This window comes from Mirounga angustirostris, unplaced genomic scaffold (genome assembly GCF_029215605.1).
Source record: "Mirounga angustirostris isolate CCGP_5_RB_7025 unplaced genomic scaffold, mMirAng1.0.hap1 SCAF_13, whole genome shotgun sequence".
Taxonomy (NCBI): domain Eukaryota; kingdom Metazoa; phylum Chordata; class Mammalia; order Carnivora; family Phocidae; genus Mirounga; species Mirounga angustirostris.
In genome coordinates, this window is record NW_026991721.1 from 23,858,350 (window position 1) to 23,879,461 (window position 21,112).

Here is a 21,112-nt window from a genome sequence, read left to right on the forward strand (position 1 = left end):
ACTCATTTGTTAGTACGTGTTCATCAAAAAGGAGTTATTATTGACAGAAGTAATTTCCCCATAATAGAAATTCCTACAGCATAACCCTGCCCATGAACCCAACCTCAGGGTGATTAATACTTAAGTGTATGTCATATTGCAGAAAGCAGGTGCCATCCCCGCTGCAAAAACAAAAAACAAAACTAAAAAAAACAACACCTAAGCTTAAACCACTATCATGGGACTCAAACCTCCCTGTGATCTTGTCAACAGGACGTCTTCAGAATTACTATAAAAAAATCTCTCCTTTTGTAGCTTCCTTGTCTCCAAGACTTCTGTAAATTCAAAGATAAACCCAAGACCAACTTGTAAGCCTTCCTTGACCTCCCCCCAGAGCAGCTTACAAAGTCCAGCTACATGGTCTGTAGTACTTTCCTTTGTCATAGCATTGATCTCATATTGTCTCTGCTCGATAACATTCCAGCTCCCTCAGTAGACTCTAGGCAGCTTGAAGGCATGCACCTCACCTATCTTCCTCACCACTGAATCCACAGTCCTTAGGACATGAGCTGGAACTTTTTAGGAGGCACTTAAAAAGTTCTTGTATCTTCAAGAGAAAAAAATTGGAAGTTAGGGATGGAATTCAATTACAGAGTTGCTGTACATAAACACATGGTATTTTTCTAAAATTGAAAGGGATTCTAGAGTACATCTAGTCTTCCCATTGCTTTTCCAGCTGGGGAAAATGAGGAGTTCCTCAATTCGTCTGAAAGTCTAGGGCTATTTATGAAATGGTGGTAATCATACTCAAATCCAGCTTTGCCAGTTCCCAAACGGTATCGCTTATGTTCTATCTTGTTGCTTCCATGACCAAGGTCATGGCTGTGTAAGTGAAAGAAGCCAGGCGCAGAAAGACAAATGATGTATGATTCTACTTACGTGAAATATCTAGACTAGGCAAATTCGTAAAGACAGAAAGTAGATTAGAAGTTACCAGAGGCTGGGAAAGGAGAATCGAGGAGTTACTGCTTAATGATGACAGAGTTTTTGTCTGGCGTGATGAACACGTTTTGGAAATAGATTGCGGTATGGTTGTATGACATTGATAATAGAGTATCACTGAATTGTACACTTCAAACTGGTTAAAATGGCAAACTTTATGTTATGTATATTTTATCACAACTAAAAGAAAAAAGAAAAAAAGATCATGGCTATGGTCATAACCCGCTCGCCTTGCTTCTCCAGGCCATTGTAGACTGGGGACACATTCTTTAATGAGTATTAAAAAAAAAATCATTGAGGGTAGGGTGTAAACAGGCAGAGATAATGCATGATGTAGGACCATCAAATTAAAAGTGACATTTCTCTATTATTAACCCACAATTTCTCAGCAAAGGAAAAGCTCTAAGCTGGCACTGGAAAAATACCAGTTCCATAAGCGATTTAATTTTTTTGGATAGGGTATAAAATAACTGCGAAAACCATAAAAGGTTTTCGCACCAAAGAAAGGGGGGAAAAAAGAGTTCTTTCTTGTTGTTGTTACTACTCAATGAACAATTAGTTCTCTATTCTCCTAAACACATTAAGGTGCTGTTAAGAGAAAAATTTCAAAAGTGTCAAGAAGACATATCCTAAATGGAAAGAAAGTTGAAAAGATAAATAAAATGAGCATTCCTTTAGCTATATTTGGTGGAGTCCTGCAGAGAAAAAATATTCCAGCCGGGCAGCACTGAGACATAGTTTATTAATGCAGTTTCCCCCACAGCAGGACATAGAAAGAGAAATTGGTAAAACAGTCACATTAAAAAATTATGACTCCTACATCTGATCTTTATGAATACACAGAAAAGAAACTGTCCTCTTGAGTCGTCCTTGGGCCATGTTAAGGCAGAGATGCAAAGGATTTCTTCCCCCTCCAAAGCCTCACAACAGCACTATTTGCTCACACATGGTTGGAACAGACTGCAAGTTACTTTCCACATTAAGGGAATCTTAAAGGTGTTTATAAGCAGAATTTAGGGAAGATTCGGAGCAGTTCTCCCAAATATATTTTGAAATAAAGCACTTCAGCCTTCTGTTTTTTAAAGAGTATACCAAATTGAAGCCTGTGTTCCTTCTGGGGAAAAACTGTAGTCAGTGATAAACTGGTTATAAATGGAATTCTCCGGCATCTTAGAACTGGAAAGGAGCTTACCCATCATCATCTAATCCAGTGTTTTGCAGGGGGTAGTCTGTGCCCCACTAATGAGTTATGAAATCAGTTTAGAGGGTCACAGCTAACACTGGGAAGTAAAGGGAGAGGAAGGATAGACTAAAATTGAATCGAATATTAAAAGCATTTTGCATATACTGCTTTGAGAAACTTTTGTTTCAGTTGTATGCCTCTGTGTGCGTGTTTCTGTGTGTGTACATGCTGGTTCACAATGTAAAGTGTGTGCCTTACTGTGAGTTCTGGTCAAAAAAATGGGAAAGTCACCAACGTACTCCAACACTTTCTGTTCCAGGTAAGACAGATGGGGGGAAATGACTTTCTCAAGTGACATGTGCGTCAGAAGGAGCCCCTGACTCTTGGGACTCCCAGGATCCTTAACATTCGACTCTAATGAGGAAAGCATACTTAGAGGTGGTTGTCAACTCGTGCTCTGTGGTTTCCATACCAACCCTGCAGCTGGCATTCTAGTCCCTTCTGGAGCAATGGCTGTGCTCCTGGATGAACTGGACTCCCCTTTCTCCTTCACTACTAATTCTGCCAACCTTTCACCAGATAGCATCAGTGGGTCTGTGAGATGGAGCAGGTGTGTGGATGGACAAATAATCCGCGCTGGGGCTTGGATGATCCACGACTACTGGATAGCTCAGAAGGTGCAAAATTCCACAGCTCACTGCAGCCTGGAGTTGAAGAGCCACATGAGAAACAGAATCACAGCCTCCCGTGAAAAAAGAGGGGGTGCCTGTGACCACTCGCATAGAAGACATTCTCGGAAAGGAGACAACCAGCTGACAACTGTGGGCTTTAGGTAATTTCTGCCAGACTCATGCACTCTGGCTGGTCTTCCTGAGCCAAAATAGAAGCATGCAGAAAGTGTTCTATATAGCTGCAAAGATAAAGAAGGATTATGAAAGAGGATCCTGCCTGGGACTGAGAGTGCCTCTGATTTTGACTTAGAGGAGAAAGTGATCTCCCTCACCAAGAAACAAACACTTACATTGCGTTTATTATGTGCCAGGCACTGTTCTGAGAATATTAACAAATATTTACTCATTTAATCCACATAATCAACCTTTAGGCCTTACAGGACTCTCCTAGCTGCAGCCGTAGGCAGGTTGAGAAGAGTTGAGATGTGTTAAAATGTGTTTTCCTTCCTGACTCGAAGACAGGAGGGCAAATACCCTTAATAGTGTAGAACTACGTCACTGACGAAGGGAATTAATCAATTCTCAAATCCAGGGAGAAAAGGTCAACTGCCTACTTTCTCTTGGCAGAAGGAATTGGGAGGAGGATTGTTCTTGCAAAGAGTCATCACTTTTTGATGCTTTCTAGAAGTGGTGCTGGATCTGCAACAAGCCATTTACTTAAAAAAAAATTACCCTCCTATATTTGGAGGATAGCTGCTTTGGTGTGAGGCATCTGCTGGGGTGCAGACGCCACACTTGCAGGCCCATGTAGAGATCAAACCTGTGCCCTTGGCCTTATCCAGTGCTTTGCATAGTGGCGGGAGACGGTCCTTGGTACTTTGTTGAATTCATTTATTACACTCCAAACACTGAACCTGACCTTGGAAACTCCTAGGTTTGGTTTTGATGATGAAAATTAGTTGGGGTTTAGTGTAAGAAGGGCAAGAGGTTTTATAAAGATGAAGAGGAGGTGAATTTTTTTTTGAAGTACCTATTACATGCCCCTTATGTTTTATATGTTAACGTTAAATCCCACAATACTCTGATCGAATTTCCATTTCATAGATGAGGGAACTAAGTTAAATGATTTGCTGAAAGTAAATAGGTAGGGGACAGAATTCAGAATATAGTTTGCCTGCAGAATCCATTACTCTTTCCACATCATGCTGCAGCCTGGAAGTTTGGGTTTTCTTTTTTGTCATCTGAAAAATGATTTGGCCCTAGCAGTATTCACTGACCATGGCAAATCTTTAATTGATCTTTCCATGCCATAGCCTACCGATTATCCACGAGGAATAGCAACAGTTAAAGCCTGTTCTCTGTAATTAAGTCTGGGTTCCCTTACCAACTCCACCATGTAATTAAACTTATTTCTCGAACAGGCAGATATGGTTCACTACAGAATCTGAGAAGAGCCATTTAAATCATGCTTAGTTTCTTGCTTTGGGTTAATGGCCAAGTCTGGGCTCGGAACTGAAGTTTAAGAGGAATGTAGGGAATGTTGCTGGCCCAGAACTCACCAGGGTTGACTCTACACGGGAGTCAGGGTGTATTTCCTGCATGGTCTGTGAAACTTATTTCTGCTCATTGTTTTCCTCGATGAACATGTTGGGCAAAAATGCAGGTTGCTAAATATTTATCCTTTTCTGGGAACAGCCTTGGTTGACTTACGCAGCAAATCTCATATAGTTATCAATCATCAGAAATGGAAAATGCTTCTTTTTGAAGGGTGTAATTATCAGAGGTCTCACATGAACAGTCTTAAAAAAAAAGATATTTCCCGTATCAGTACATTCTGTGGCAGCACTAATGAAAAAATCTGGCTTATCCCACAAAGTTTATGGACTTTACTTTTTTTTCAGTTGAAATAAGATTTGACTTAGCATCAGGCACTGAAAGCGTAAGGATGGTATTAAATAGTGAAATTATACAGGCTGTGTTGTAATGTGGAGTGACAAGGGGAACCCACAGAGATTCAATTATCTTCAGGAGTCTATAAAACCCTAGGCTCACAAATGCACATCAAATAAATAACTATTAGAGTAATCAAAAGTTGCTTTGAGTTAAAAGTCATTAAATAAAAATAATAGGCAAGATCACTTGGACCCAGACATCAAATAAAACGTCAAGATAAAACACCGGTGGGTTGTAAAACAAACACAAACCAAACCCCTCTCTTCTTCTACCATGGGTCAAAAAAGGAGCTTAAGACAATCCGAAAGTATTTCTAAGTTTGCAGTCCCCAAAATGTAAGGATTCAAAGGTCCCATACAAAGTACTGCCCACTTTCTTGGTCTCACCATGGCTGTTCTAGGGACTTAGGCAATTAGTACCTGGAAAAAAACCCAACACAACCTCTTAAGAGGGTTGGATGAGTCCTGATCTCCTGGATGCAATGGAATTTATGCCAGGAGATTTTTTTTTTATGCCAGGAGGTTAAAGAGAATAATTAATTTATGACTTTCTCTGTTTGCAATATGAGCTCCACTTGTTATCTGTACATATTGTGATGCATGGTAATTACAATGCTGAAAAAACGTGCAACACGTGCCCATTGTAGTTAGGCTTAAAAAGGGGGCATTTGTCATTTTAGTCCACACATCTGGTTCTATCATATTTGCCAAATGACTAATATAGGAATATATCACAGTGAAATCCTTTTATATCACAGTTTTATTTGCCAGGAAATAGAATATTTTCCTTCCCTCTCCCTCCCCCACATTCTCCACTGAACTCTGAAATTTCCTGCACTAGGGTTCATTTGAGTGAACAGGACAGAGAAACTGCTCTTGTCTTTGTTCAATTCTGTTAGTTCCGATAATCACAACTGGGATATATATGCATCCTTTGTTTTAAAAAGCACACACACAAGGGAGAAACCCTAAAGCTTATTCTAAAAGCAGGTAGGGCATCAGAGATCTCCCACAATTAAAACCACAGAAATTAAATTCTAAATTTTAAACTCCCTTTTATTGAAATATAAGTTTGTTTAGTATATTTACAACACACTTTATGCACATATATACACAGAAGGCAAATTTTGTCAAATAAAAAAGTTTTTCTTAATAAAAAACTAAAATAAAAACAAAGTAAAGTGCATGAAACTCATTTTCTTCTGGTGAACATCATCACTGTCAAAATTTTGGTCGGAGGGGAGGGGGGAGGAAGAAGAAATTCATTACTTGACTCTGCATACGGCCGGTCCTGCATTTGTAGCCTTTAGGCCAAAAAGACATGTGGTAAGGAACAAGTCAGACAAATTGTCAGGGTCTGGAGGACCCCCCCCCCCGCCCCCCCGTTCTGAAGGTCCTGCTCTCTTTGTCCTATCGGGAGCCTGCCTCTCCCCCCCCCCCGCCCCCCCCCTCCCGCTCCTAACAGTGATCTCACCGTGAACGGTGCTGGAACAAAGGCAGAACACAGGAAGGGGGCTCCACCAGCCAATGTCACAGCCCTGCTCCGGGGCCACCAGCGCGGCGTTTGGGAGGAAATGCACAATTAGCTCAACGGCTCAAATAGAAGTTTTCCTTTTTCGGAAAGGGGAATGAGGGGGTCAGGGAATGGGATGCATCTCCCACGGAGACGGCCAGCCGGGGGCCAGACTCCGGCCGCCAGTTTCTTCGGATCCAAACTCCGTGCGGATGCAGGGCAGAATCCTTTTATAGGCTGGGCGGAGGGGCTGTTACACTTCTCGCCCCGGTGAGTTCGTCCTCCCCGAACTTTGAAAGGAAACGGCGCGAGGCTGAGAGAAAGGGGCAGGTGGGTGAAGCCGTGAAGTTTCAGCCTCCATCCCGCCGGGGCCGCTGGCTGGGCGTTGGCCGGTCCCAGGCGGTGGCCGAGGCGACGGCCCTTCCCCCATCATCCACTCCCCAGCCAGGGGTCTCGCCCTCTCTTCTTCCGGGGGACGCTAAGTCCCCGGTCGGCGGCCGTACTTGGCCTTACAGTGCAAAATGTGCTTGGCGAGGAAGTCGAGGCGGCGCTGCAGCAGCTGAGCGTGGGGCTCGGCGAGCGCGGCCAGCTCCGGGAAGCGAGGCTCGTGGTGCCGGTAGAGGCGCAGCAGCCGGGCGGCCGCGTCCTGGCCGCGGTGCAGCTCCAGGACGCGCCGCGCTGTCCGCTCGCGGAACACGCACACCGACTGCAGCAGCGGCTCGTTATACTTGTCCCACATGCCCGCCACCCGGTAGCCGTGCACCAAGCCCGCCTCGTTGTCCAGAAAGACCAGCGCCCCGCCGGGGCCGCGGTGCAGGTTGCTGGTGGCGCGCTGCATGACGCGCGGGTCCCACTGCAGGCTGAAGAGGTTGCTGACGAGCCGGTCGAAGTTGGCCGTCAGATAGTCGAAAAGGATCAAGTCGGTCCACTGCACCAGGTCCACCAGCTCCGCCTGGCTGCGGTTGGCCAGCTCGCCCCCGGCGGCACGCAGGGGCCGCAGCTGGCCGTCCTCGGAGCGCCAGGGCGCGGGCACCACCACGTCCGTGAGGTTGGGCAGCCAGCGCGTCAGGCTCACCACGCTGCCCTCCGTCCAGTGCGCCGCCCGAAGCTCCTCCTGCACCTGCGCCCACTGCGCGCCGCGAGCCTCCACCCGGGCCAGCGCCAGCGGCGGCACGTGGCGCTGGAGGCCCAGCAGGCGCGCCAGGTAGTAGGACAGGGCCTCGCCCTGTATCTGCTCGGGGTTGATGCCGTAGCGCACGCAGGCGCGGGTGCCGTCGGAGAAGCGGGCCAGCCGGTTGGAGCTGCGCCCGCAGCCGCCGCGCTCCAGGGCCACCACCCGGGCGCCGCGCACCGCCTCCAGCCACGCCGCCGCCTGCGACTCCGAGAAGCCGCTGGGCACCTGCTCCTCCAGGCCGCGGCTCCAGAAGACGCCCCCGTGCACCGCGGCGCGCCCCTCGGGCCCGGGCCGCCCGGCGGGCACGTGCCGACCGCGCTCGCCCGGGGGCCTCCGGGCCGGGCGGTCCGCGCCGGCCGCCAAGGTGAGCAGCGCCCGGAAAGTTTTCAGGGAGCCGCCGCGGGCGTCCCGCGCCAGGGGCGGGGGCAGGGGGAAGCGAGGCGCGGGCCCCGGGCCGCCGCTCCGGGCCGGGCGCCGGGGGAGTCGGTCTTCGGGCGGCTGGGTGCGCGGCGGCAGGAGCCCGCCCCACAGCGCCAGCAGCGAGCCCAGCGCCAGCAGCCAGAGCCCCGCGGCGGCGGCGGCGGCGTCCCGCATCCTCCTGCCCATGCTCCCCGCCCGGCCGTGCCGGGGCCGCCGCCGCTTCAAGCCGAGCCCGGGCGCCCCGGCCCCGGCGGCGAGGCGGGCCCGGCAGCGTGCTGGCTCCGGGGCTCCGGGCGCCTCAGCCCCATCGCGGCCGCGGGGCTCTGCCCGGCGCTGGGAACTCGCCGCGCCGCCGCTTCCCAGCTGCTTTTGTATTTCGCTGTGAGACCCTCGGGCGGGCGCGATTCACAGGCGCCCGGACCACGTGGGAGCGAGGGGGATCCCCCTCCCCCTCCGCCGCCGCCGCTCCCCGCCCCTTCCCCTTAAAGCGGCGATGGCTCCTTCCAAGCGGGAGAGGCGGCCCCACTTCGGTCGGGCCTGGTGGAAGCCGGGCTAGCGGCGCCCGCGCGGGGGCGTCGGAGGGGGCGGCGCCGAGCCCGAGCGGCGCGGGAGAGGGAGGGACGCGGCTCTGGCCCCGGCGGGGGTCGGAGTGGTCGCCGGGTCCCCTGCGCCGGGGCAGCGCCTGGCCTCCTGCAAAGTTCCGAACGACCCCTGCCGCGCTGCGGGCGCCGCCAGGCGCGGGTTGGGGCGGGTCCCTTCGGCTCGTCGCTTTCCGACGGTGTGATTCACCCTGCCTTATGTAAATCCACGGGAAGCTCTCCGAGCCACAGAGACTGTGACTCCAGCCCGGTTAGAGACAACTTTGAACCGACAGCCCCTGTTCGAGCGCGCCTACCACCGCCGGTCACTGCGGGCGTGTGCGCTTTGAGGTTGGTCGTTGCGTCTTTCCCGAGGGACTCACGGGGAATTAAACGTCGCTGTGCAAGTAATACAACACCTAGGCTAGCTCCCAGCCGTTCGTTTATCCGTTCATCGAGGCTTGGTCTCAGGGCAGTAAAACCCACAGAATCTCCCCGTGCTCCTGGAGCTTACGTTCCAGGGAGAGGTTCAGGTTGCTATGAGAACATTGTAACCCAGGATCTGACCTAGTGCAGGAGGGAGGGGTGTCAGAGATTCTCTCTCCAAAGAAATGATATAATTTTGCCCAGGAGGAAACTGAGGCGGAAAAGGCTTGCTCAATACGGCGGACTTAGCCAGTGCACAAACTAAATAAAATTCAAACTCAGACCGTCTGGCAGCACGCCACCTGATTTTCCCTCCATCAGGAAAGCTCATTATTTTTTATCAAGTTGCCAGCATTTTCATTTTTTTTTTTTAACTCACTGTCATTTAGCCACTTGATTCTCCAAATGTGATTTTCATTTCAAATGAAACAAAAAATCCCAATATTACATTTGACTTGCTGGTTTAATGGTTTCAGGGAAAAATAAATGGTTGGGGGGCGGAGGGTGGTGGGGAGGGTGAAGGGGAAAAAACCCCCCAAAACAATGACAAAAGAAACCGCACTGTCTTCCAGGGTTCAAGCCACCAAGAAGGCTCTTGGGCAAGAATTGGCTTCCCCCCTTCCCTCTCTGCAGGAGTGTGTCCCAGATCCAAACCAAGATTCCCAGGTAAGAGGCAAGATTGGGGGTGGGGGTGGACTCCACCTCCTGGAAGCAGGAGTTAGAAATCTGTTTTTTTTACATGTGTTTCTTTTCTTTTTATCCCCCATCAGGTGCACATGGGGGTTTTCAACTTTATTAGCTCATCAGCTGGCACCGATTATATTTTATTCTCCAAAGAATGAATATTTAGAGTTATAGGGCAGACACCCTAATGTTTGTGGCTGAACAGAGGCATCAAAAGACCACATCTGGAGCCTTCTAGAGCTGACCCCGTATACCCTCAAGTGTTTCCATATTGGCTGAAGTGTGGAGTCTTTGTTGAATCTGTTCCACACCACGCAGCTGTATCATGCCTTTTTTATACATCTTATCTGATGCTGCGGTCACTATGGCTCCCATACGTAGGCATCAAAACATAGTAATTCATTAAAAGGTACTGTTCCTGCTCTGTGTAAGCTCCTCACCCTCTATGTTAACCTAGAGGGCAGGGACTAATATTTCTTAACCTTTTATTTCTCTTACCACTTAACATAGTGTATTACACTAAATAGGTGCTCAATAAATTGAATTTGATTTTTTATCTTTTGGTTTAACTTCTGAGAATCTTTTTAATGCAGTGCTTTTAGCTTGGGTAAACCGTAAGCAAGATTGCCACCTTGTGGGCCTAAGTGGAATATCATCTAATTAGAGAAATGTGTATACATATTTAAGAGGATGATTCGTTATTTCAGCCAAATTCTGAGCATATGAGGTGGCTACCACAGCCCGTGACATGTCCTAGGTGCTATGGGGAAAGCCAAAGTAGTTGGTGTCTCTGTCTCTGAATTACAACGGATAGTTCATTGTCATTGTCTGAGGAGTCCCTCTGGTCTATTTTTCAGGGCTGCCTGGCACAGGGCCTGGCACTTAGTGAGTGTTCAGTAACAATTTGCTGAGTAAATCATTGGAATGTTAATGAGATTTTCTGCAAGTGGCATGTATTGATTTGAAAAAAACCAACTTACTACTGAAAGATACAGAATAAGAACTTTCATTTTAGGGACACCTGAGTGGCTCAGTCGGTTAAGCACCTGCCTTCAGCTCAGGTCATGATCCCAGGGTCCTGGGATTGAGTCCTGTATCAGGCTCCTTGCTCAGCGGGGAGTCTGCTTCTCCCTCTGCCTGCTGCTCCCCCTGCTTGTGCTCTCTTTCTCTCTCAATCTCTCTCTTTCTGACAAATAAATAAATAAATATCTTAAAAAAAGCTTCCATTTTATTTTATTTATTTTTTATTTTATTTTATTTTTTTTAAAGATTTTATTTATTTATTCATGAGAGACAGAGAGAGAGACAGAGGCAGAGGGAGAAGCAGGCTCCCCACGGAGCAGGGAGCCCGATGCGGAACTCGATCCCAGGACCCTGGGATCATGACCTGAGCCGAAGGCAGACACTTAACCGACTGAGCCACCCAGGCGTTCCAAGCTTCCATTTTAAAAGGAAGAAAATATTGGCGAAGGCTCGGCATAATGTAGGAAGAGGAAGCAGGTGACTTTCATTTTAGGAGGGCTGGCGTCAAACACAGATACTCCAAATCCCAGAATCTTTCCATCATGTTCCTGGTATTGATGAAGAAATTGGGTCTTAAAGAAGTTGGCTAAGATCTTACCTCTTGGAAGAGGGCCTGACCTTATCTTAGCCCTTTGCCTGCAGCCACAGGACCCAATGCACCATGTACCACGATGGGAAGCCCTAATAGTAGCTTGAGCAAGTGCACCGAAATACAGAAAAGCACCAAAGGACTAAAACCAAATAAAAACTAAAAAACAAACCCCAAGTGGAATGCCATTTTAAAGTAGTATTTGATTATTTTAGACAGCGTTAAAATATTGAACACGCTCATCTGGTTTACCTGTAAGATGACAATGTTCCCACTTGCCTTAGCCTCCCAGCCTGGGGACGCTCCCCTCCTCCACTCATGGCCAAGCCCTGCGGCTCCTTGGGAGAGCACTGTTCATCACAATGTACAACCCCTGGCCCTCCTGCCCTTCTGGCAGTTGCTTGGGGATGAGGGAAGGTGCTGCTCATCTGTCCCTACCTAGGAACCTGTTTTCACCTCGAAAACTTTCTAAACATGCCTCAGAGCTTCTCCCTGAGCCTCGACTTCCAATTGCTTCAAATTTTTCCATAGTCCCACTGGAAGAATGATCTGGCTCATTTAACAGTGCCTCCTGGGAAAGGGGGGCAGGTGGCATTGAGCACTGGGAGCAGGGCAGGAGGCTCGGAGTTGGAACATGTCCCAAGTCTGACATTTCCACATTCTGGCTGTTTCCTTTCTGGCCGGTTGTTTCCCTTCTATGAGTTTGGGTTTCCACATCTGAGAAATGAGGATAATAAATCCTGCCTACCTCACACAGTTGTTAGGAAGTGCTAGCGAGACATTAATAAGCACTACAATGTTGGCGGCAAACACTGAGTGCTTATGATGGGCTTGGCACAGGGCTTTATCTGCTTCATCTGGCACGCACATGTTTCCAACATATAGGAATGTGCCCACTTTGCAGATGGGAACACTGAGGCTTAGCCAGTGACAGGCCCGCAGTTGTATAGCAAGTAAATGGCCAGGCTGAGATTCCAGAATGATGGAGGACAAACCCTTGGGAAAAAAAAAAAAATACTGGGAAAATGTCAGATATAAAAAATTATTGCATTTAATCAAAGTAGGCTTAACTCAGATTAAATTTTGCTTTGAAATGTTCTCAAAGGTTGCTACTAACTGAAACGGTTAAGAGAACGGACCCTCAAGCCAAATTGTCTGGGTTTAAAACTTCCCAGGTGTGTAACCTTGAGTAAGTTACTTACTTGGCCTCTGTGTGCCTCAGCGTACTCATTTGGAAAATGCACTTATAACAGTCTTATTGGTGTTACTAACACTGACCATAACAATTATGTAACATCTGATGATTAATACTAATTAATAGTAACAAGCCTTGTAGCTTATTGTGAGGATTAAATTAGTTCCTCTATTTTTTTTTTAAAAGATTTTTATTTATTTGACAGAGAGAGATATAGCGAGAAAGGAACACAAGCAGGGGGAGTGGGAGAGGGAGAAGCAGGCTTCCCGCCGAGCAGGGAGCCCGACGTGGGGCTCGATCCCAGGACCCTGGGATCATGACCTGAGCCGAAGGCAGATGCTTAACAACTGAGCCACCCAGGTGCCCCAATTAGTCCCTATATTTACAGTGCTTAAAAGACTAAGAGTTCATGCTTACAGTATTTGTGTAATTCTGTGCGTGAGATGGCCAGCTCTGTGACCCCGGGCAGCTTTCTAACTTCTCTGGGCCATAGTTGTGTTATTTGGGTCTCTCTCCTCCCCACTCTTTGTCCCGCTAGGGTATATTATTTTCCTGCTTGAGGATCATTTTCCTTTTCTTGGTATGTCTCTATTAGATTATGAGCTCAAGAATTGCTTAACTGATCCTGTCCTCACGTTCTTGGCTGTCAGAGGCAGGTATATACACACGTTGTTCCAGGTAAATCCTACTGTATAGTTAGAAGGAGGTCAGGAAATGTGATAGTCTTTGCAACTCGTCTGCCTGCCTGAATGAGTCCCACTTTTAAGAAAACACTGTATTTCACTATGTTTCTGGAAAGAAAGTCAGGGTTGACATAAACGTGTAATTTATGGTGAGACTAACATTTTTATGAACCTCTTTATTCCACGTAGCTCTCTTTTGACCTGCTTTTGAAAAATGTTCCTATAGCCACTAGTGTTAGAAGCAAGAATCTAAAGGTTAGGGCGTTGGTGAATTAATTTAGTAAATTTGAAAGCCATTGCTGACACGCATCTCAGTCACGTAGCATCATGCTCGAGTTACAGGGTGTGGTGGTAAAAATTCTGGGCTTGGCACTTAGGGACAGGAGTTTTCTTTCTCTGCTATAATTTAGTTCAATTGCCATTTTTTGTTCATATGTGGAAGGCCAAGAACTGGGCAGTAAGTGACGGGGCATCTGCTTTTCTCTCATCCTTAACGCCGTCGGGAGCTTTGGTTGCCTATCTTCTCTTCAGCCTCCTCTTCCCTTCCTTCTTTCTGGCAGCTCTTCATCCTCCTTCTGCACCTGGTGCTGGAAGCGAGGCTGGACCCTGATTGGGTGAAGCCAGTCGTGGTGCTTTCAGTCCTCTTGCCCATGTTAGGTTTAAGCATAAGCTTATGACACTGTTCTGGCTAGTGAGACCTGGAGTCCCCAGGGAGGTTTCTGGAAAAGATATGGCCCCTTTTCTCCATGGTTCAGATCCAGATTTGAGGGCTTGGACTTGGGATAGTCACCGCATAACTAAGTGGACACATTGACGGTGGCAGAGCAGAAAGATGGAAGGAGGAGCCTGGGTCCTTGGTAATGGCGCCAAGCCCTCAAATTAATCAACTCTGAAGCACCCTTCCTCCGGACTTGCCACGTGGTTGAATGCACTCTGAGCTGGGGTTTTGGTGTGTAGCCAAAAGATTCCTAAATGCTGTCCCTCTCACAGAGGAGCTTACACACCAGAGCAGGGATGAACCCATAAGTAGATCTCTCCCATCACAAGGGTGTTCCTGGGCAGGCGGCATGGTGATGCCTTTAGGGACATGTGCCGTGCAGCCCGGCCAAGTCTGGCACTTACTAGCTGTGTCATCTTGGGAAAGTCACTTAACCTCTCTGGGCCTGTTAGCTCATCTGAAAAGTGGAGGCAATGACTGTACCTGCTTCATAACGTGATTGTGTGGTTGAAATGCACATGTAAACCTTTAGTAAGTGCTCCAGCTATTACGGAAACATACACTACATGAGAGCGTGGAGGAGGGAGCAGCAAATTCCACCAGGGAAAGCCAGGAAGGCTTCACCAAGGACGCAGATGTGAAGCTGAGTCTTCAAGGGCGGGGGTGGGGTGGGGGTGGGGTGCGGTTTGCAGGTCAGGCTTTGGGGGAGAAGGGCATTCATACGAGCAGAGGGAACCACAGGGGAGCTCAGCAGCCATGAGCCCGTGGGCAGATTACCGTATCTTTCAGGAGCTCCATTTCCTCAACCTTAAAAGCACTTGAGTAGGTGGGATTAGTTTAATCCGCTTTGGATGTAAGAAACAATTCGCAGGCCCCCTCCCTAGATTGAGAAGCACCAGGTTAGGGATTCTCCACGGCCCAACTATGGCTGTCTGCACCCAGCCTGAAGACATTCACTCGACAAACATTTTCCATGAAAGAAGGTGCTGCTGGCTGGCTTTGTTGCTTTCTTTGTTCGTCACCACCCAGAGCTTTATCCAGCATGCAATTAGCCTTGCTGCTCGGGCTCCGCTTCCTTGGGCCCCTGCACATCTCATCAGTCAGATAGAGGCTGAAGCTTAATTAAGCTTGTAAAGCTTGCTGATTTTCTCAGATGAAAGGTGGCCCATAAGCACCAGGTTTTGTTTTGGTGGCTTCTGCCAGGAGTTATTATAAATAGGGCTTTGTGCACAGTGGCTGAGCTCTTAGGTTGATAATGTGTCTAGACCAATCGAGGCTTCTGAGAGCGGAGATATTATCATAATGGTTCCATCATAGGCGGTGGGTGTTAATGGAACGGGCTGCGGAAAAAAAAGAAAGTAAAAGAAAAACAGTGCAGGCAGTGAAGCCGGGATAGAGGAGGCTGCCAGTGAGGTCTTGCCTGCTCCTGGGATCGCCATCATAATCATTAGCTATATTAGCCTTGGAGTTATTCTTCTGTGGTCTCTTCGAGACCAGACTCAAACTCCCAATAAAAAATGGATGCTTTAACTCCAAATGAAAATATATTCCTTCGCTGCTTTTTAAAATCCATTTCCATTGAAATGATGGCCAGCAGGTAAGTAATTCATAAGTGGGGGCTCACTGCAGTGCAGACCGGAGTGTCAGCAGAACGGTGAGCAGCCTGAGTGGGAGATCGAGGGACTTGCAGCCCCGGGAAAAGTCATCGCCGTGGGACTGAAAAGGGGCCGGAAGGGGTAACTAACAGGCGCTCTCTGGTGGCTGGTGGGGATCAGTGAACGGAGACGTAGCTTCACATTTCAACAATGAGATGAGGGGAAGCCAGCTACACGTTCTTCAGCAATGCAGCCCCTGGTTGGGAATGTGCCAGCCTCGTGGGCCCCGGCTGGCATTGCCTAAAGCCAGTTTTCTGCATCCCATAGGCGGACGATCAATAACATCCGGGGTGATGGCAGTCGAGATGACAAGGATACAGCTGTGGTGTCACCCTCTTGTTGGTTGAACCTGCCCCGCTCTTTCGAAGTTCAGTTCGTCTCTATCCAGATTCCTATCCTGCAGTTTGGGAGGGTGCAGAGACTCTCCATTTCTGAGGGTCCCTGGGGCTTTGTCCCTCAAGCTTGTCCTTCTGCATCTGCTTCCTGCTTCTCTGTTTGTTGCCTTGACTCCAGCACACATTAACACGGCTGCGAAGTTCAGTGTCTTAATCCCTCCCCCTCCACCAAATGCACTTGGACCAAAGGTACGAGTTTAGTGACTTTGCTGAAGATCTGTGGGGCTCCCCAAACTGGGGGTGGAGGGTGTCACATCGAGCTGTCCTTCCCCTCCTGTCTCTCCTCCTGTATCCTTTGTGGAGAAACAGGCAGATTTCCCCCGAGTTTCATGTAACTTAGGGCCACTCCTGCCGTTCAGCCTTGCTCAGGACCTCAGGTTCCAGACTGTCAAGATGTCTCTCATGATCAAACTGGGAAAGGGATTCTGGTGGACACAACATCTCCAGGGTACTTCCTACGTGTAAGGCAGGGTGCTGAGAGCTTTCTGTGCACTTAAGCTGTAAGACCCACCCCATCCTGTCCCGGAGTTGTTATTCCTCCATTTCATTGATGGGAAAACTGGAGCATTGTGACAAGTAACACTTGGCTCAGGAGACTTCTGCTAAGTCTCTCCAACCCTGGTCTGCCAAGAGAGGAAAGTTATATTCCCTACAATGGCCCATGGCCTCCTGGGACTGAGAAGAACCCCGGAGAGTTAGCAAAGGGGCCTCTTACTAGGAACTCGTCTCTTTGGCACTGACACATTGCCTTTCTCCAAGCATGTCTGAAACAGGTGCTCACTTACAGCTCTCTTTGGCTGCATGATGGAGCCCATCTACTGGGAGATGGTGCAGGCTGGAAAGTTCCATGCAGTTGATATTGTATCCGGTGGGGTAAGAAAGGCTAGAAAAAAAGTGGGTTGACCTAATAGTCCTGCAGACCATACCATTGCTGTCTCAGGACCAGAATAGCCTGAGCATTGCACGCAAGAATGCCGACTGTAATTTCTTCTCTGGTTTCTCCCCCCCCCCCCAAGGAGCCAACTCTGAGACTGCCACAGGGAAGCAGGCAGGTGCTCTGTGGGGCTGGGCATGTTTGTTACACAGCAGACAACTGAGACGTGCTCTTGAATATCTCTGGTTCCTTTTCATTTCAACTGAGGGGAAAAGGAAGCAAGAAACCTCAGAGGCCATTTCTTGCCTGCCTGAGTTTAAAGAATGGCTGCATTTTAGGGACAGTATGGGCCTAAGGAATAACAGGGGAAAGGCTGAGGATTAATGATGGTGATATATTTATATAGCTTCTTGCAGTTTTGCTGAGTGCTCTCCCATGCCAGTCTGATGGATTTTTACGACAGCCTGTGAGGGAGAGGTAGGGGGCCGGTGTGGGTGACTATTCTTCTTTGATGGAGGAGAAAATTGAGCTACAGAGGGTTGTGTAACGAACACAAGGTAAACAACGAGTTCCTGGCATACCTGGAACTTGAGCACACTTTACCTGACTTCCACATCAGAGCTTTCCCATGGTGGTTCCTCTTTGCTCGGTTCTGTTCACATCTGCAGACTCTGTCACTATCCTGGTTTTCCACATGGTTACACGTTCATGTTATATGTATGTTACAATGTCCATTAAAACTCCAGTAAGGAGGGCAGAAGGAAGAACCCAGGGACAATTCTTAAAGAGCTAGAATATTTAAAAGTTCCTCTCCTGTTAAGCAGTGCTTTCTATTTCTCCTGCTGGCATCTGTGACAGAAAGGAGGAGGGAAAGAAAATCAGAAGGATTGGGGGAAAAGAGAGGGATTATTTTGAAATCTTTTCCTTTGCTTGCCTGTTTCTGTTGGTTAAATAACCAGAGGATAAATAAGGGCTTTAACCAAAGGGAGTCAGAGAGAGAAAGTGGGGGTAATCCACTGGGTTATTTTCTAAATGACTTTTTTGAGGAGGGGAGGGAAATCATAAAAGAACCCAGAATTGGCAAAGAAGAAATAGTAAGAAACAAAAAGCTTTCTCTTGGTCCTCTGCTCCCATGTATGATACCCTTGCTTGCACAGGGCAAAACCAAGCCAACAGGCTAAAAGAGGGTCCTTGACCTTAACATGTTTTCCCACCGAGAGGGTCATTTAGTTAGGGATGCTGACAGCTCTGCATGCCCCTTAGGATCAGTGAGGGACTGGACTACATAGAAGTCCTCCCGCCTTGGTTTTCTCATTTGTAAAATGGGATATTAATGCTTCCCTCATGGGGGTACTGTGAGAATTAAATGAGATTATGGGAGTAGGTAAAACAGAGTAGGTGAAAAGTCCGGATATGGTTTCTGGCACATCGTAGGCATTCAGTTGGTATTATAAAACACACACCCAGCCTTGTAGAGACATGTCTGGGAGGATACATATAAACTGTCCATAGTCTTACTCCTCAAGACATGTGTGTGCTTGGGGTGGGGGGAGGGAGCTACTTTGACTTTTTACTGTATACATTTTTACTTTACCTGTCCTAGAGTACTTGGAGGAAGCATGGTGCATAAGTATTGATGGGTGTGTGTGGAGGGAGGGTCAAGTTAAAAGTTAGGATCAGATAGAGAAGAATACAGAATAGGACATCTCGGTACTCCCCGTCTTTGTGTGATTGTAAAATGTGTACCTGCTACACTTGAATCAATTGAGGGGCTGGGTGGCAAGCAACGGAAACTGGCTAAGTCAAGAAGCTAAAGTGGGATTTGGTGGAAGGACGTTGGAATAGGTCACCGATGGAAGAACTGAGGATTGGAAATCACCAGAGCTAAGGAGCCCTGGCTAGATAAGCAGGAGGACCTTCTCCCAGAGATGCAGGTGTAAGATGTCTCAGCCCCCAGCGCTGCCCGTTCAAGCTCTTTTCAGTCCAGGGACAGCGAACCTGATTGGTCCGGTTTGGAACAAACCTTTCCTCATTGGCTCATCCAGCTTCTACCACGTGACAGGGCAGGTAGTCTCTAAGGGAGGACTTCTGGGCTGGACCATCTTCCACTCAACACTTCTGTGTTTGACTTTTGACAAATTATCACCTTCATTACTTTTTTTTTAAAGATTTTTTATTCATTCGAGAGAGTGAGAGCAAGAGGGAGCGGGGAGGAGCAGAGGGAGAGGGGGAGGCAGACTCCGCACTGAGCGTGGAGCAGGAACAGGGGCTCCATCCCAGGATCCTGAGACCATGACCTGAGCTGAAACCAAGAGTCCTGTGCTTAACTGACTGAGCCACCCAGGTATGCTTACTTTTCAAATAATAATGAGAAAACTCTAACAATTAATTAGGTAGAGTTATGCTGTACAGTCTCAACAGGATGTATTTTAGGCACCTTTTATGAGGAGCCAATAAAAATCAAAACCAAACAGCATCATTTGTCACTCACGTGCCTAGTGACACATCACGGGTGACACATCTGCCTTGGGTCTTAATAAACGTTGATTGTGGTGGCAAACCCACCCATACAACAACAACAGTACTTGTCTTTTTGACTCCCACAGTTAGCAGATCCAACATTTCCATAAATTTGTGTAGCAATGCCTCTCAGATCAAAAGGGGGTTTGAGACCTTTATTATTAGGGTAAAGAAAAGGAATAGGATATCTGTGATAGTTCTATCAGTAGCTGTTATTTTATGGTGGTTGGAAGGCGGGATATGTGAAACACATGGAAGGTACGCAGGATATATTCCGTGTGTGTATGAGAGAGAGACAGACAGACGGAGAGACGGAGAGATGGGGAGAGGGAGAGAGAGAGAGCATTTTATTACCCTAGGGCAGGATGATTCAGCCAGTGTTGTATAAGGCAAGCTCAGACCCAGACTGCATTTTCTATGCTGACCATCTGTGTTTCCCAGGAAAGCGGCGGCCAGCCAGGGCCCAGGAGCTTTAGGAAAAAGTGAGAAGCAGGGAGGACAGCCAGTCCAGGAGGGGCTGGAGAAATGCTCTGTGTCCTTGTAATGCCTCCTGGCAACAGCAACACCACAGGGGCCTGGCTTGGCTGCCTCCCCTCCTGTTAGCCCCATAAGCGACCTTCCCAGTGTCAGTAAATCCTCTCCCCGGCCACCCACCTGTTCCTTGTGACTTTTTTTTCTTCCTAGGGGTGGGTATTGTTGGGGGGAGATCATCAGAAACTACTAATTTGGAGGCAGAAGCTTCGTCTTCAAAAACCACAGGTGACCAAGAACGGGTCCCATTTACCGCATCTGGCTACATGCCCAGCAACTCCCATATCCTCACAAACCCTTTTTGGTGGCTTTTTTTTTAACCCCTCTTGATAAACGAGAAAACCAGGGTTCAGAGAGCTTCAGTGTACCCCTCAAGTGGGCCCAGTTCTTAAACGGTAGAGCCAGATTGAAACCTCGGCCAGCGTGTCACCAGGTCACTGGGACCTCCCACGTTCTCCACGTTGGAAAGCCAGCTCAGAAGGACCCCAGACCCAGCAGCTCTACCGCCCATCACTGGGGGCTCTGGGACGACTTGCAGAACCGAAAGCAGTCTCAGCCTTAACTACAACAGATTGGGAATTCTGATACAAGGTCTTCTCCCCAGGCCAGCACTGTCAGAACACAATTTTAAGCCAAACCTTGGAGGCTGCTTTTTCGGGGGATGGTTGGGAGACCAAGGCTCCATGAACTGCCAGGAGCTCCTACCCGGCCGTGAGAGCCCTTTGAAGAGCCCTCTTTCTGAGACCCCCATCCCCTCCAATTGGAAGTCTTTTTTCCCTGTGTGCAGCTTCAGATGCTCGGTGTTCTAACCTCTAAAGTTGCTGGAACAGGACCATTAGACTGAATAGTTTTATTGGAATTAAAAATATTGTGAATTTTGTGCTAAATGCCTCTGGCCATAACCAGAATAGAAATGACATTGCTTCAGATGCTACCGTGCACTAATTAAACCAGCAGAGAATGAAACAACAGAAATACAACAGCAACAAAAATGGGAGCTGTGGGCTTCAGAACACTCCCCCAGCAGGGCCATTGAATTTAAATTTCCATTACTTCGAGTGAATATGGCCCCTAAAGAATCACATAGGGATGGTTTTTTATGTGATTTCAGGGCAAGTTCCTCCTGCAGTGTAGTCACATTAGTAAAGCTATACTGTGCTTGGTTGGGGAAAAAAAAAGTATAAAATATATGTATACCTAGAAAAGAGTCCAGGAGGATACGTACCTGTTACCAGCAGTAACCTTGGGGAAAGGGAATTTGAATAGAAAGAGAACTTTCCTCTTTTTCTTTTTTTTTTCATATTTTTTTATTCTTATGTTAATCCCCATACATTACATCATTAGTTT

The 21,112-nt window shown here is 47.9% G+C and overlaps 2 protein-coding genes across 4 annotated transcripts in view; one reads left to right on the forward strand and one right to left on the reverse strand.

The window, feature by feature from the left end:
• Positions 1-6,415: 6,415 nt before the first annotated feature.
• On the reverse strand, positions 6,416-8,710 carry FJX1 (four-jointed box kinase 1). Its single transcript, XM_045870595.3, has one exon. It carries the CDS (start codon positions 8,078-8,080, stop codon positions 6,779-6,781), a length of 1,302 nt encoding a protein of 433 aa, XP_045726551.2. The 5' UTR covers positions 8,081-8,710; the 3' UTR covers positions 6,416-6,778.
• The window catches only part of PAMR1 (peptidase domain containing associated with muscle regeneration 1), a 154,441-nt gene continuing 141,034 nt past the window's right edge, over positions 7,706-21,112 (forward strand). For 2 of the 3 annotated variants that reach the window (XM_064576643.1, XM_064576644.1), the window contains exons 1-2: positions 7,706-7,838; positions 9,471-9,564. The gene's annotated coding sequence lies outside the window, so the exon portion shown is untranslated. Of the gene's footprint in view, positions 7,839-8,710; positions 8,824-9,470; positions 9,565-21,112 lie in introns of those variants that run through there. The other variant, XM_064576645.1, reaches the window with a different exon arrangement.